We start from the raw sequence: 14,095 nt of genomic DNA on the forward strand, positions 1-14,095 counted from the left end.
GCGGGTCAGGAAACAAAGACTCACATTTCAAACCAACCACTCAGAAGAAAAATGAGGTCTCATGTGGAATGAAGCTGATTGCATTAAGGAGATTAAACTCATATGATTGATATCTTCTTGGAATCAGCTGAGCTACTTTTGTTAACAACAGAACGAGGATGTATAGATTAGTGTTAGGTTTGCAGCATGGCATGATACTGACAGTGTTCATTTGAGAAGGGAAGGAGAGGGGATGTATTTTATGCTAGGACTTACCCCATGACCATGGCATTTGTTTTGGACGTCGCAATCATATTTCAGCACCTCAACACTCACACACTGGTAATTCAAACACACCTGAGAGCAAAACGAACAGGAGACAAACCCACTCAGTATATGCACTTAGACCCACTTAGCTATTAATGCAGCCACTAGAAGTGATCTGAGGTGGGCGGACTACCTAAATTAGGCAACAGCAGCTAGATGGAGACGTAGTACCTTGTTTTCCCCACACTTGGTCCCCTCGTTCACCATGCCCGGGTCGGGGACATCCGAGCCCAGCAGGAAGTCCACCCCCCAGCACTTTGTTCCAGCGACGGGCGTCTTGATGATGGACGGCTCGATGCCGAAGACCGTGACCGACCCCACGTTCTCACACTGCAGCTTCCCGCACATGGCGTTCCTGTGGAGACCGCGGTCACGAAATGGCCCAGAGCGGTCAGAGGGCAAACGCGTGCAAACCAGAGATCCCAGCATGACAGTACAGATGGCTGTGGCTTTCATGCGTATGTGCTGTACATGCGTGTGGGACGGGGCGTTCAGACTGACCTGGTTTCACACTTCTTGTAGCCGTGGCCCTGGTAGCCGCAGTTTCCGAACCGGTCTCCCTTCAGGTTAACATCTTTAAAGCAGAGGTCCGGGGCAGCCTTGGCCTCTGCACACAAAAATGAGGAGACTCACTGAATTTGACAGGATGCATCTCTACCAGTTTCATCCACACTTCATCAAAGTAGTTTGCATTTAAATACCGAATTACATTATTACTTAATGCTGTCAGCCAAACATGTCTTGCTCAAGTGAGAACCATCTAGTCAAAAAGTGTAGGAGCTAAATGCTACCTTATTATGTGCAGTAATGAAAACTCACAAGAGATGTGTCTCACCCCAGTGTAATTTACAGACATAAGCAGCTGATGTAATATGTTTACAGTTTTTATTGCACCAAAGGCTTTATTTGGCTTCTAGTGGAAGAGGCTTGCTGCACTACTGCACACTGAGCTAGCTGCATGAGAGCCTCCACAATGGACTACAGACATTTCACCACAAGAGGGCAGTCAGACACAATTTATAGACTGTATCGCAAAAGCCTTTTTCCTCCTAAGTAAGTTAGGTCCACTAACAAGACCATAATGACAGGACAAATGCAAGATTACTTATAAATTTGATTTTCTCCATTAATGTGCTTGTTGGAATCTAAGTAACCTAAATAATTCCTCTAAGGACCCTGTGGATCAGACCTCTAACAGTAGGCAATGTGGCAGACTCATGAATGAAAGATGTGGGTACTCACTTGGCCCAAAGATGGCCTGGCACTGCCTGTCGTAATTCTGGCACTTGCCATTGTAGCAGTAGGCCTGGCTCTCCTTGCAAGGGTGGCCGTTCTGCTTGAAAACGTCGCTCTGGCAGACGGGGGAGGAGCCGTTGCAGTATTCCGGCAGGTCGCATTCGTCCAGGCTGCCTCTGCATACCGTCCCGCCCGGCAAGAACTGAGAGAGGAGGAGAGGAAGGAGGAGGAAAAAAAAAAAGGGGTGGAGGGGTGGGGAGGAGGGAGGAATGGAAACGAGTGTGGGAATAAATTCTCCAGGCACTGCGGACTGGCTGGACGCTCCAAGTGCTTCTCATCAAGCATAAAACCAGTTGTCTGCTGTCTCGGGAACAGAGTCAACACACAAGGCCGTACAAGCAGAAGGCTGCAAGGCTTAGGGATACTGCTGGACCATCTCAAAAGAAACTGCCCTGATATACTAAGCGCTGCAGCGACAGGCCTGTGGGTAATGGTATTTGAAGACGTCTGGTGTCCAATCCACAGGGTGGCCTGTTGACATTACATTCATGTAATGTAATGTAATGACACAGTGTTACAGTACCTACCTGGCAGTTTTTGCAGCACACTCCGTCAGCACACTGCGCCCCGGTCTTCAGCTTGCAGGTCTTGGCCTCGCAGCAGGGATCTTTCTCACATTCCTGCATGGGAGAGAGAGAGTTTGGGGGTGATAAGTACAGCTCTGCGGTCCTCTCTCTCTCTCCCCAGTACGCGCACACAAGCTCGCCCCATCTGCAGCCAGAGGCTGGCAAACACATCAGCGCCCTGAGACCCGGCCCTGATTGAAATTCAGGGCTGGTGCTCTCCCCTTTCACAGCGGCAGCATGAATCCAAACAAGCCTGTCACTGATGCCGGGAATATCCATGCGGGTGTACGAACCGGCAACTCTGCTAGAAATTCAACCAAGGGAAAGTGCTTAGCTGGATACACCAAGCAATTATAAATCAGCTTTATTAGGCCACTGTGACTTGACCCACATGTCTATGGACTTCCAGAAATATGCCAATTTAAAGTACAAATTTTACATAAATGAAAAATGGTCATTTCAGAGTAAACTGCTGGTCGTTTTACAAAGAATACATTCAAGGTGGCAAAGACATTTCTCCAATGTTGAATTAAAATGAACATGGGAGACAGGTTTCTCTCACGCACACTCTCTGCGGCTCCTCACCTTATCCGAGCCGCAGTCACATTCCTCGCCCACGTCCACCAGCTTGTTGCCACAGTAGGGGGCGCTGTAGGCTTCGTCGGGGCGTGGGATGTTCAGCAAGCAGCTGCCCCCGCTGTTGAGGATCAGCTTCTCGAAATCGTCGGCACTGCAGCTGCTGAAGTTGCGTGAGCCGCTGTGAAGGGGGGGGGGCAGGGGAGGGGGTTAGAGTCGGGGGAGAGGCGGAGCACTGTGATGGACAGGTAGCCGTGACGACGGGGGGGGGGGGGGGGGCCCGGGGGGGCCGGGCACACTCACGTGGCGCCGGAGTTCATGATGCAGCTTTCGACGCTGCAGTGGCAGTTGCGGTCGTCATCGTGGTTCATCCCAAGGTTGTGTCCCAGCTCGTGGGCGACGATGGACGCGAACGACTGGATGTTGTTGCTGGTGTACTGCGAACCCAGATAAGAGGAGCCAGTCAGACCGCACATCATGTCTCGGGCTCAAGATTATGACTTAAATAAGCTTAAATAACTACGTATGTGCGGCTTATACAGTATGAATGCCCACATTCATAGTCACAGTACAGTAAAATACATCGTGTTCTATGTTAAGTATTACAAGGATAAATAAAAAAAAACAAGCATTTTTAATATTAGAGTATAAAAAGTAAGTTTATTTGGAAACAACTTTCAACTTGAAAGACCTTTTAAAACTGGGAGGAGTAAGACTAAGAGCATGTTTTTCAATAAACTGCACACTTCCCAACAAATGAGTATGCGAGACACTTCTACACATCATTCGCTGGGCTTAAATCAGTGAGAAAGGCGGTATTTCAGAATGTCTGCCTATGGCAATGCTGCCTGTTTCATAGTGAGTGTAAAAGAAGGTTTGGCTCGCTTTGGCTGCTGTGAGGTGACAGCCAGCCTGTGGGATCAGCCAGGCCTGGCTGATGCAGAGTGACGTACCGCGTTGATCCCTCCGCCGTGACTCCGAGAGCAGACCGTGCTGACGAACGCCATCCCCGCGGTGCCCCCGAAGCTCTTCTTCCTGGGGGAAGAAGGAGAGCACAGAGAGTGAGAATGGGGCGGCAGTGAAGCATAGTGGTAAGGAGCAGGGCTTGTTACAAAAGGTTGCCAGTTGGATTCCCTGCTGGGGCACTGCTGCTGTACCTGTGGGCAAGGTACTTAACACACAATTGCCTCAGTAAATATCCTATAAATGAAGGGCATGTTAAAAAACTGTAACATATGGAAGTCGCTGAATGACAATAACGTAATATTGATGTTCATGGGGACAGGGGGTGTGGAGAGGGGTGGGGGCTTGTGGTGTGGTGGGCGGGGTTGAGCAGTGGAGGGGGCGGGGACTCACAGGATCAGCTGGGCGCTGTCGTGTCTGCGTCGGGGAACCAGCTGCTGCTCCCTCCACTGGACGAAGCGGCCGAGAACCTCCCCCGCGCTGCCGTCCGTGTTGATGAGGTTCTGCTGGTTCCAGATCTCCAGCCCCACCAGCACAATGCGGATGTTTAAGGCCACGTACATCTGACATCAGAGAGTGGGGAAGGGTGGGGGTGTTCGTCAGGTATAATGGAGAACTATTGCCACTCAATATGAGCACTGGGTTTGTGATCAAGAGAAAAGGCATTTACAATGCACAGACTAAACTGGAAATCTGACTGGCTCCTTTCTGCTGACTCAAGTCAAGGGCGCTGCCATCTATGGGCGTGAGCTGCAACCTGAACACTAACGAGCCGCTCCGCCTTAAGTACTGTACTCACGCTGTCGACGTAGTTGGCGAGATGAACCATTTCCTCTCTCACAGCTGTCTGGTTCCTGTTCATGTAGGAAAACTGGCAGGAAGCAGGTAGAGAGAGTAGTATTGGTATGGTCCTACAACACACACACTGCAGAAACTCAAAGGACATCAAGCCAAGGTAAATCCTGAGAGCCCGAGGAGGAATATGAACACAGCATCCAAGCACATGATCTGTTTCAACACAGTTATTCCACAACATCTGCAGGACAACAGGGGCCCTTCTGTATTGCAATAAAATTAGATCCCATTACTCAATTACTTGGATCCCAACCATAACCATAAATGAATATAACTGAAGGCTGTACTAGAAATATTTACTAATTTTTCTATGTCTGTTGCAGTGAAGCATTGCAAAAACTTACTTGACAAGTAAAACTTACTTGACCTACAGTATAAAAGTGATGTGTACAGCAGCACAAAAGTGACCCAACCATGACAGACAGAGGAAGAGTTAAGCTGTTTTTTTAATCTTTTTTCATGAACATGCTTTGTATATTGTATTTGCCTTGTGGCTTATTTTCTACCTGCACTGCAGAAACCTGAATTTGAATATCACATTGAGAGATCAAAAATGTATTGCATTGCGTTGTGGTGAGGTGTACTATAGGGTACTGCATTATATTGTAGTTTAGTAGACTCTAGTGTCCTGTATTGTAGTGTTGTCTACTGTAGGATACTGCATTATACTGTAATGCAGTGTACTGCTTTTTATTGTAGGGTACTCACCCTTTCGTTGTCCACCACAAGCAGCAGCTCCACGTAGTGTGTCTGGTGCAGCACAGCCCGTTTTCTCTAGAAGAGCAGCAAACGCAGGCGTTACCATAGCGACACAGGGGCCACGGGCCCTTGCGCTTGCAGCAGAGAGCAGGGCCGTCACTCACCCTCAGCAGCTGGCTGACGGGGACCTCGCGCGGGTCGTGGTGCTGTTCCGACCCTGTCCCCTCCTCCGTTCCCGAGTGGGGCGTCCCGCACTGCAGGGGCTCTGTCTGGACGTCCTCCAGCCGATACACTAGGTGCTGGAAGCCCGAGGAGGACTCCAGGGGCTCGATCCCGTAGCTCCCGTTACGCATGTGCAGGACACCCCTGCAGGTCGAAGCACAGAAACGCGCCTTCTGATGACAGTCTGCAACGTTCCCGCCCACATCAAAACCGCCGAGCTTGATAATGAAGAGGACCTGCCGTAAGCCTTAAAAGAATAATTGTGGTGATGTTCTCTCTTCTATTCAGCGTCAGTTTAATCAGTTTCTTGTTACATGGACTATGTCATTACCACACTCCCAAAATGTGCTACTATAGGGGAGTGGACTGTAGACAGAAGGGCAGCGTGCCGGCTCTGCTCGTTAATTACTATATATCCCCTGAAGTGCAGCACTTTGGAAATTACACATTGATCAAAGTCATGCTTAGTCTTCTGATAGGACCAAAAGTACAGCTTGTCCTCAGAGCAAGCTTGCTGAACCGAATCGAGGAGGTCAAAACAAGACAACCAATTGAGCCCTTAACGGGAGGAAGCGGCTTTGGCTCTTCAGGGAAGAGCAAACCTGACCCAACAGGGGAAAAATACCTTGCGCTGAACATTGATAGTGCCATTATCTACTTCACTTCTTGGTTGTCTCAGGACAAGAGGAGTTATTTCATCAGTCACCCAGGGCTGCCTCTATTCCAAACCAAGACTATATTCCAAGCCTCTGAAGGGCCCTCTGTTAAAGTGAGCCTAATCCCCATTTCTACTCTCCAGCCCATTTCAGTTATTTGCTTCACTGGTGTAACAGGCGGACATTCACGTCGCCAAAGCACATGCATGCCGGATACTAGAGCAAGCGAAAATCATCCGTCTCTTGTTTGTGTTCTTGTCTACATGGTATACGGTGCCCCTCCCTCTCCCGAGAAGTGTGCGTAACTCCTGGCTCTGGATCGGATTCCTGGGAGATTACTGGCTGCGAGTTGACTTTCCTTCCTGGGCCCCTTATCCACTTTGTGGGGAGAGAGAGAGAAAGGCTTACAGTCTTTTAACTGTGCTACGGTACTTGGCAGGCATTATGTGACCGTCTTATTGACCCCTGCCGTCACAAGTGAAATTTCTTTTCCCCAAATGCCCTCGTGTGATGGGTGCAGAGAATTATCATTATCACCACAAAGGAAATTTCTCACACAAGTTGAATGCAGCTATATCTTTTTTGACAGATCAGGTTCCTTGCGCGTTCATAGGTGCAAGGACATTTCAGTCGTAACACTCTAGATCTCTAAGCTGTCACCGAGTCATTAAAGGAGCAAAATTCGGACACTGTGCAGACGTGCGTGTTTACTCTAAACGGGACCAGGAATTCCACCCGGAGCTGGATGAAACAACGGCGAGTCACGGCGCACGTGCTGCACATGTGAGGTTTCAGCGGCCCGCCGAAGCTCGCCCCGAAGCTGACACTACGCCACGTTTCGGGTCACCGCCTCCCCTTCACAGACCAGCAGTTTCTCTGCAAACCGCGGGAATAATCCAATTGTGTCACTGAATTGACAGTGAGAGAAAACGGCCTTTTCAGGACGTTTCTATCATGTTCAGTGTCCTGCTCACTGCTGCCCTGGAAACTGGAAAGAAAAAAAGAGCCAAAAAACAACAGTTGGTTGTAATTAAATCTAATGACCCTGCGCTGTTATATAATGTAGATGTTCTGAGGCAGTGCAGAAAAAGGGACCTTTCTGCAAGCACAAAAAACAGCTCACAATCCCCTTTCCTACCCATGAGCAGGCATAAGTTGCCTTCCTTCTAAAGCAATAACTAACCAACAAACAAATAAAAAGCCCACAGGTTAAACAGATGCACTCTTCACTTTGCTGTCAGCCATGTCAGTCAGCCCCAGCCCTGCTGCTTCAGGAGGCCACAGGGTGTCTTTGAGAGCAGGTGGCAACAAGATTCTTTCACCTTAAATCTTGCCTGTGAGGACTACCAGTGACGGGGAGGTGGAAGAGACTTAACCCCACAGCTTGATGGGAGAGGTGTCTGCCGGACTGCTGCTGGGGCCATGAATAATGGAAAGGGGCTTTGGGGTTGCGCCTCGTGCCTCAGCCCACGGCCGGCCAGTAATCCTGACCCCTGCCCTCTAATCCACTTTCTCTTCCCCGGCCGAGTGTTGGCAGAGCGGGCGGTGACAATCCCCTTACCTCAGGCCGGAGCAGATGCTCAGGGCCACCGACGAACCCTCCACGTCCTCCACGTAACCCTGATAGTGGCAATGATTCTGCGGAGAGGAGATGTGAGAGGTCAGAGGTCACTTCCACATGTCACGCATGATCAAAGCGCAAAGTAACAGGATGGCGGCTGGTGGGGGGATTTAAACAGGAACCTGTTTTAAAGGATGAGACAAGTCATTAGCTCTGACCATTGTGTGGGGTGAAACGCTTCTTTTCCTGTATTTGTAACTTTGGGGAGATCGGCACACTGGCGAGAGCTTTTGAAAGTCAGAAGTCAGCCTGTTTCCGCTTAGATCCTTGCACAACGGCAAAGTGATACTGATAGCCAAGTTTCGCTCAGGGTGTTTGGAGTCTCGGACTGCGTTTTCCAGTGGGTGGTCTAAACTCGTCCAAGACTGGAAAGGGGCCCGATGGTGAAAGAAAGGGGCAAGGTAGATATCGTTTTCCCAAAACAATACATTAAAGCAGGAAGTGATGTACTCACACGACATCTCCAAACAAAGGCATATTCAGTGCTGTAGATTATGAGTGTAATGTCTCCCCCTCTCACCAGTGTTCCCTTGGCCTCTCCCAGTCAGGAGAAAAAAAAAAAAACCTGGCAACCCTAAGCACTCAAGCAATAGCATGACCTAATTGTCCAACTCTTGATGCCTTGCATATGTGCAGTCTTCAAAACATGTCATGCACTGCAGCTGAGAAAGACACAGAAAGATACAGAAAAGCACAGCCTACAAGCTATTCATAGGAGTATTGGTGTTAACTACAAAGAAATCCAGATAGCAGGTCACCCTGAACGCCGAGTTAAAAATTGCTCTGCGACTGCATTCCAGGTTAAACATAGCATACAAATACTGTAATCTGGATGTCAGCGAGCGATCAAATCCTCCAGACCTAAGGAAGGCAGAACAAGCAGGGTGCTAGACAGAAAGAGATTTAGACTGCTGTTAGGAGTGGGTGTCTCTAACAGGGTTTGGCCTTTGTGCAGCACAAGTGCAGTTCTCTCCTCACTCTCTGTGGCTGCCGAACTCTGAGGGAGGTCACAGCCGCCACAGAGTCAACGGCACAGCATCCTGCCCTGGCAAATTCCGAGTGAGCGACGGCATTCGGTGCTAGTGGGCAGATAACCAAATTCGCTCACCGCTTGATGCGCGGTCTCGTACCTTGCCTCTGCGAGACCGCAAATAGAGCGCAGACGAGCGAGAAGCTTGTGCCCCGACTCCTCCACGGCTTTAATCCGTTAATCAGTTAATCGGAGAAAATATTTACTTAATAGTATTAATCAAGCCTGGTATATCTCCCAGTCTGAAAGGGGGGGCAATACCATAATGTGGCCGCTGCATCACTGTGGCTCTCTGTTCTGTGAGCGAGGGGGGAGACACACAAAGCCCTCACTGTCACCAGTGCGTCAGAGAAACAAGGGCTTCCACTCGGGGTGAAAACGCGCCAAGCATGCTGTCTGATAAGCCCTTCTTTTTCGGCATCTTGAGGGGAAAAGTGAGATGTCTACTGACCTGCAGTTTGATACATCGAGGGAGAGATCAATGCAGTACCACTGAGAAACATCTCCCGTTTTTTTTTTTTTTTCTTCATCCCCAAAGATATTCAGTGTGCTTATTTTTGCCAGCGTTGGGGAAGAACCTGTCATTACACTGCTTTTTCATGTTTCCCAGTATTTGCCTTGTTGATCGATAGAGGAGAAACTGCAGTGTAATTAAGCACAGCAAAAGGCTGACCTGAAGCAATCAAGTGAAGAGTGGTGCTTGTAAACTCTCACATCCAGGAATTTTTATTGAGCCTCAGAGATGGGAAACTGAGTCCATCTCTGCGGTGGCTTGGCTCAGAGCAGGATCCACACTCAGTTCCTGTATGGTTCCCACAGGATCGTGTAAAAGACTTCCTGTTGTGCAGGGCCCCGCGGTTCCCAGCCTGAAGAATGAGGAGGATCTTCCTGCTATCACTGTCCTGCTGTGAGCTTTGCCTACTAGGGACCAGTCCTGGCAGCTTGCTCCTCAGATGATTATCTTGCAAATTACTTTAGCTCCAGCTAAAGTACAAAAAAGTTGATGTTTGTTGTCGTGTCACTGTAATGATACTAAGATGTCCTTAACCCAAAGTTCATCTGAGAGAATTCATTAGCCACATGTAAAGTGTGTGTTTATGGAGAGGCTTGTGGGTTCATCTATGAGACTACTGATGAAATCCTACCCTGGCAGAATGGCAGAAATTGCCATGCAGCACAATCACACAGATGGAGAAAAACATACACTGGAATATGACTACTTTTTTTAACTCAAGGCTAGCAAGTTATGCTATCTGATGATCACATTCAAATTTATCCACTGGCAGTAGCAAATAGAGGGGAGACAGGGAACCGCCCTGCCCTCCAACAATAAAAAACATCTCCACTCATGACAGAGAGAGAGAGAGAAGCAGTGAGTGATAAACCCAGAGAGAAAGAGACAGAAAGAGACAGTGAGTGATATACCCGGAACGAGAGAGAGAGAGAGACAGAGAGAGAGAGAGAGAGAGAGAGAGAGAGAGAGAGAGAGAGAGACGGTATTATGTCCTGGCAGGGATGACATATTCAATGCAGTACAATGAGAGGCATTCTTCAGCGGCCAGTCAGGAATTAGACGAGCTATTATGGGTCGTGTCAACAGCCCCCTCCCTTCCCCGCACACTCGGGCAGGTTCACCTCGGAGCGGGTCCGCAGGGTTTGTCATTCCCTGTTGGTACATGGAGATCAGGCTCACCCCACGTGGCAGGGCGCTTATAACAGCCGCTGATGAGGGTGTGTAAACAAAGCAAAAACAGGGAGCCCGGCGTGCCTACGAAGGCACCCGCAGCCCCGTCAACGGCCTGCAAAGTCCAGGAGAAGGCGGCCAGCCCCTGGGTTTGCTTCCAAAGTAAATGTCTGCTCTAAAGGCTTAACGTGATGACAGACATTCAAAGGGGGGGGCGGGGGGGGGGGGGGGCATCTGGAAGACTTCTGCGAATCTTTACTTCACTGATCGATTAACAGAAAATGGAAAACTGCTATGCAGTAATTTAACCCTTTTCTACACTCTTGCTAGGCCCCACTGTGACCAAGGCGTTACGGCCACCGAGGTAAGCCTGCAAGTGGACGAGCGGCCAATTCTACATCCGTTTGCTGTTCCTTACTCTCTTCATTCCCAGAAATACCACCACACTTTGCTTTCACACTGATGAGATCAGCCCGGATTCCCAGTATTTCGAAACAAACGACTAACTGAGCTGTTTGTAGTTCACAGAATGCGGGGGCTGGGCACAGAAGCTGATAAAAGAAACAAGAAGTCTCAACCAATCCCTTTCCTGTTGTTAGGAGTGATTCAACATCTTACGATCTGCTCAGTTTTACTGAGAACTCTTCAGAAAACACAAGCTGAGGCTGCATTCACTAAAGACCATGCTGCTCTCCCTCTTCACAGATGAGTGCAGATGTCTGGTGGAGCGGAGTTGAGACACTTATGCTTTGAGGTTACACCCTCTCCAGCAGTCACCTGTGTCACCTGTGGCAACTCAGTTCAGTTTTGGTATTTATAACCCTTTCAGTCTTCTACATGGCCTACATTTCCTTCATCACAGAGGGTCCGTTCAGTACCATGACTGGACAGCACGATATCTTAAAAGACGTGTTACATGCATTTGCAAAGGAAACGAATCACTCCATGCTGACGTCAAGTAAACAGGAAATATTTAAGCTGTCAAGATTAATGTGAATTTGTGCTTGTCATATTAAGAATGGAAGGCTATTCAGATTTCATTCCTTGGAGAAAGTATGTGACTAAATAAACAATTCTTTGTTCAGCAGAAATATCTTCCTGTAGCTGTGCGGCCTCGGTTTCCTGGTTGAGAACTAGAGTCTTATTGCTTTTACAACATTTATTAAATCTAAATAAATCCAATAAAAACTGAATTAAGATTGACTGCAGTACAAGACACATCTGCAGCTTTAAAATATGTGAAAGAGAAAGTCCATAAATGGATATGTGCACAATGAAAAGCAATTTAACTTAATGTCTTAAATTTGGTTATGAGATGTTACTGCAAAAACAAATAACTATCACAGAAAACATGCTTTCTGTAATCCTAAATGTAAGCAAGCAGACAATTAAAGCTTGGCTAATTTTTTATTTTCTTATATCTCACAAGTGTATTTGGTGTGAAAACACTTTTGCCTGGACACACAACGGGTGGCTCAGATGTAGTTACTGTCTGTTCTCACCAACTTCCTCCCACACTAAAAAAACCCCACCGAGGGACATGAGCTCCAGAGGCATGCTTGCACAAAACAGGGTTTTCAGGAATAACAGAGACTTTGCTTTTAACTGCAGGAAAAATCCAGTGTAATAGACGAGGTCTGAGTTATACAAAAGGAAAGATGTCGAATGTAATAAATCTGTATGGGAAAATCAGCAATCCTCTCAGTGAAACTGCCTGCTTTCTCTCAGCTTACTGTATTACCCTCATGCACATGGCATAACCGCCAAATTACTGGAGCATGAGTCAGGTACTTGCACAGTGGAGCAACGGAAAGTATTAGGGATTGGTGTGTGTGTGTGTGTGTGTGTGTGTGTGTGTGTGTGTATGAGCATGCGTGGGTGTCTGTACGTGCAAATAACATAACAATGACCTCACTGTGTCCACAGGGTAATGTTGCAAAGACTGAATGAAACCAGGAGTCTAAAGCTCAAAATCAGCACGAGACACAACAGATTCTAGAAGAGGAATGATAACATTCACTCTGCAGCGTGGCCACTGCTGGTCTCCATTATCCCACATGTGCCAGTCAAAAGCCACTGTCAACCAGCTGCTCTGCTGGTTTACACATTCTGCTGGGGTTGTGTACATCCATAATGGTGGACTTTGCTTTGGATTCCTTAGAGAAATGACATCAGTCAAAGAAATGGCGCCTGAACAAACACTTCAAAAAAAGACTCCACTGGCAGTAATGTGTGGAAACTGTGAGCCGCTAAGGTCCAAAGTAACTTGTGGATTACAATAATGACTCAGTGACTCAGTGAACTCTCTTGTGTCGCCACCCAGCATTAGAGGAGCGACAGGGCAAATCATTACCGTGGCAGAGACGCACTGCAAAGTTGCACAGTTACAGGAGTGACAAACGCTTCTCTCCCCACTGCATTCGGCCCAGTTTATTAATACTAAAGTGGCAAGGGGTGAGCTGTGGGTTTGTGTTCACAACGACATGAAAACCCCACTGACATCTGAGGTGACCACATTCCTGCACATAGATTCGTAAAGGCTGAAATACTTCTGTATTCTCGTCTTCGGGTCCGATAGCATCTCAAGGCTGTGATCTCAGTGGTTTCTGCATGCCAGTGCGATAATCTCGTTAACTCCTCACCGCAAAGTACAGAGGGTGGGGAGCCAGTGGCTTCCAGATAACACGGACGACACCAAGCTCCACGGCGTCGCTGTGGCACAAAATCAGAGTTTACAAGTGCAATTAATTCATAGCCACGATTGCCACGTTGCATTTCCGTACCAGAACCACGCAGCACATGCAAATTTAAGGTGGTCTGGTGATTGCGTTCATTGCATTGAGGGGATCAAATGATGTCTGTTCACAGAGTGTAACAGGTTCCACTGCACTACTGTGAGGTGCTGATCCAGTCTCCCCAACCCCTCCCCCCCCCCCCCCCCCCCCCCCAATCCAGACCATACCCTACCCAAAGGGACACACTGAGTTGGTCCCCATCACAGGACAAAAGCGGCCCTACCAAGAGTTAGTGTGTAGGGTTAAAAGGAAAGAGTGATCAGCCAGCCATCTTCCAACTATGATTTAAGTGTAGTGACATTGATCATAATACTGTTCCTTTCTCAGACCCAAGCATCCTTAATTCTCTAGAGGTTACATACAATCCTCAAGTCTAACACTTGAATTAAAAAATCTCATTATGACATTTCTAGAAAGGACAGCATTTCTGCATCCTCTAGGAACAAGAAGTCACATGAATAATAAGTTTCCAGTTAATGTCCGGTGAAAAAAAAAAGCGACCTGAAATAACATCCAAAAATGCTTTCAGAGCTGTTTCTAGCGTAACCTCTTCCTCTTGCGTTTCACCTCCAACTCCCAGCTCCGTCCCATCAAGTTACCCGGCAAACATAAGGGCCGGTCTATGTTCTGGCACCACTTCCCGTCTGGCAGTGAATCACGCACCCTAGAGAGGGTCTGAGAGGAAGTGGGCGGGGCTTCCCATCAGCGTGACGCGTTTTCATCAGCACTGACCCCAGTCCCGTCCCTGGCCCTGTCGAGTGCCGAGCTGCTGCTGCTGCTGCCTCGTCATGCTCCTGTTTGCAGTGGGATCCTCTGCGTAACCGGT

General features: G+C 48.2%; 1 protein-coding gene across 2 annotated transcripts in view; it reads right to left on the reverse strand.

The window, feature by feature from the left end:
• The window catches only part of LOC118776269 (disintegrin and metalloproteinase domain-containing protein 9-like), a 32,100-nt gene that overhangs the window by 5,612 nt on the left and 12,393 nt on the right, over nt 1-14,095 (reverse strand). For both annotated transcript variants that reach the window (XM_036526472.1, XM_036526471.1), the window contains exons 5-17: nt 7,701-7,777; nt 5,426-5,627; nt 5,271-5,336; nt 4,507-4,578; nt 4,101-4,270; nt 3,698-3,779; nt 3,048-3,181; nt 2,754-2,925; nt 2,130-2,222; nt 1,549-1,744; nt 808-913; nt 478-661; nt 256-336 (exon numbers count right to left, since the gene is read on the reverse strand). In XM_036526472.1, coding sequence (XP_036382365.1) covers nt 256-336; nt 478-661; nt 808-913; nt 1,549-1,744; nt 2,130-2,222; nt 2,754-2,925; nt 3,048-3,181; nt 3,698-3,779; nt 4,101-4,270; nt 4,507-4,578; nt 5,271-5,336; nt 5,426-5,627; nt 7,701-7,777 — 1,635 coding nt within the window. The remainder of the gene's footprint in view (nt 1-255; nt 337-477; nt 662-807; nt 914-1,548; nt 1,745-2,129; nt 2,223-2,753; nt 2,926-3,047; nt 3,182-3,697; nt 3,780-4,100; nt 4,271-4,506; nt 4,579-5,270; nt 5,337-5,425; nt 5,628-7,700; nt 7,778-14,095) is intronic.

The sequence above is a fragment of the Megalops cyprinoides genome, chromosome 4, assembly GCF_013368585.1.
Source record: "Megalops cyprinoides isolate fMegCyp1 chromosome 4, fMegCyp1.pri, whole genome shotgun sequence".
NCBI classification, from domain to species: domain Eukaryota; kingdom Metazoa; phylum Chordata; class Actinopteri; order Elopiformes; family Megalopidae; genus Megalops; species Megalops cyprinoides.